The sequence below is a fragment of the Cucumis melo genome, chromosome 5 (assembly GCF_025177605.1).
Source record: "Cucumis melo cultivar AY chromosome 5, USDA_Cmelo_AY_1.0, whole genome shotgun sequence".
Classification (NCBI taxonomy): Eukaryota; Viridiplantae; Streptophyta; class Magnoliopsida; order Cucurbitales; family Cucurbitaceae; genus Cucumis; species Cucumis melo.
The window spans coordinates 17,004,374-17,006,814 of NC_066861.1; the positions used below are offsets into that span (position 1 = coordinate 17,004,374).

General features: G+C 32.3%; 1 protein-coding gene across 1 annotated transcript; it reads left to right on the forward strand.

The window, feature by feature from the left end:
- The first annotated feature begins 360 nt into the window (after positions 1-360).
- Positions 361-1,563, forward strand: LOC103485855 (photosystem I reaction center subunit IV, chloroplastic-like). The gene is made up of 3 exons (XM_008443580.3): positions 361-1,010; positions 1,099-1,164; positions 1,376-1,563. The coding sequence occupies exons 1-3, from the start codon at positions 741-743 to the stop codon at positions 1,478-1,480; spliced, it is 441 nt and encodes a 146-aa protein (XP_008441802.1). The 5' UTR covers positions 361-740; the 3' UTR covers positions 1,481-1,563.
- The last annotated feature ends 878 nt before the right edge of the window (positions 1,564-2,441 follow it).

Genomic DNA, 2,441 nt, shown 5'->3' on the forward strand with positions numbered 1-2,441 from the left:
AAAAATATAATAAAATAAACAAAATCTCATAAAATAAAAATTAAAAAAGATGATCTAATAATTATTATTATTCTTAAAAAAAAAAAAAACAACTCAATCTTATATATGAGTTTAGAATTAGGGGTTTGGCCCATGTTTGGACCATTGGAATAAAATTCTTGTGATTAAGAAACAGAATTCATGGATTTGGAATATGTTATTTTTTTTTTTCCCTAGAAACATATATTAATGCTACACTTTGTAAAGGATGTGAAAGATATAAACATTCTGAATCTTACATATGTGGTGAAATATATTTGGTTCACATCATAAGTATAAATAAACATATGGAAAAGAAGAAAAGAAAACCCAAGAGAATTGAATCTCAACTTTTAATAAAGAAACACAATTACCAAAACAAACAAGCAACATAAGAGAAGGAAAAAACAATAGAAAAGGGAAAGAAGAGGAGAGAGAAATAGAATATCCTTTGAGAAAAGGATGAGCCTATCCTTAAGATATGGATATGGTATCTACATGGCAACATTCAATTGGTTGAAACCCAACATTCAATTTTTCCATAGGCTGAGAAAATTCCACAAACAATTATTACCCATAAAACATCTGATTCTTTCTCCCCCAATATGTGGTTATCATTATTTCATTTGGGTTTATCTCTTCATCTTCCAAAGCATTGACATATTGTTGATTCATCAGTTAAAGAGCATAGAGCAAAAAGGAAATTGAAAGACCAAAGGGCAATGGCAATGGCTGCCTCTAACCTTTCTTGCATTGCTTCTGGAGTTGTCATCCCTTCTTCAACTACCATTTCTTCTTCCTCTTCTAGGTTATCTTCTTTGGCCTTCTTCCCCAAGAATTCCAATTCTATTTCAAGATCTTCTCGATTGGTTATCCGTGCCGCCGCCTCCGACGAGGCTGCTCCCCCACCCCCTGCTGCCGCCCCCGCTGCCGCCACCGCCGAAGAGCCCAAGCCCAAGCCTGCCCCTATTGGTCCCAAAAGAGGTGCCAAGGTGTGTGTGACAACACTTCTTTTTCCTTTTTATTATTAGTTCATGGAGATTGCCGTAGAATTCTATTGATGCTTGATTACTTGAACAGGTGAAGATTTTAAGGAAAGAATCTTACTGGTACAAGGATGTTGGATCTGTTGTAACAGTTGACCAGGTTAGACCCTTTAATTTTTATTTATTCAAGATTTTTGTTTCATATTCATTCCTTTTAGAACGATAAATCAAGTGGCTAACTATGTCCTGTTTAAGGGTTAATTAGGTTGCTGTATTTAATTAGGGATTGAGATTGTGCATGTTTGATGTTACAACTAATATAATGTAGATATGTACTAATGGTTAATATATGTACGAATCAAACTTTGCAGGATCCCAACACTCGATATCCAGTTGTGGTTAGATTTAACAAAGTAAATTATGCAAGTGTATCAACAAACAACTATGCACTTGATGAGATTGAAGAAGTTGCTTAAGCTTTTTTAGTTTGCTTGTGTATTTTTGAGTTAAAAATGTTTGTATAATACTCCAATTTCAATCTATTTCTTCCCTCTCTCCATGACTGTGTGTTTACTGATTCTAAACACAATTTCTCTTCCCTTTTGCTTATATGGTTCACAGCAATCAGAATTTTCCAGTGCTTCTAATTTTAGGAGATTAAAATGGTTTTACTTTCACAACATTCTGCTTCTACAGTGTACAAGCAAGGGAAACCAATTGTGGAAGTTTGAATTGATCTCTTTTTTTCTTTTTTGGGACATTATAAAAGTATCAGTTTAAACTGAAATTTTGACTAAATTCCCTTTAACAAGGAACTACAAAATTTTCAATTTAATCATTTCAGCTTTCATTAGTCTCTCAATGTAAACTTCAATTTATATTTTGTTTAAATTTTACTGTGAGATTTTAATTATATCAATTGGGAATCAATTTAGACAATTTATTAAAAATCTTGGAAGTGATAGTTGGAGTAGTGATTTTAGAGAAGTAATTTATGGAAAATAGATTTTGTCAAAGGCCGTGATTTTCCCAAACTTCTAAAGGTGACTTTAATCCTTAAAAATGATTTTGAATTATTACGATCAGTTCCAATTTTAAAGTTACCAAGTTATAATTTATATTTGAAAATTTATTTAACTAATTAATTAAGATAAATATTTTTTAATAATATATTTTTTTCATTTGTTTTGAAAAAATGTTCTTAAATAAAAGTTCACCGTTGACTGTAGTTGAAAAAATTTGTTGGAGATAATTGACGGTGGTCGTTGAAAATCGGTGATCAAATGTTGGCGACGACGATCATAGAAAGTTGGCGCCAATAACAACGGAAAATGATAGTTGACAGTTGGGTAGCAACGATTGCTAGAAAAATAGTTGCTCAAAGGTTGCCATTGATAGTCAGTAGAAAACAGTCACTGAAGACGATGGTTGGAGGTT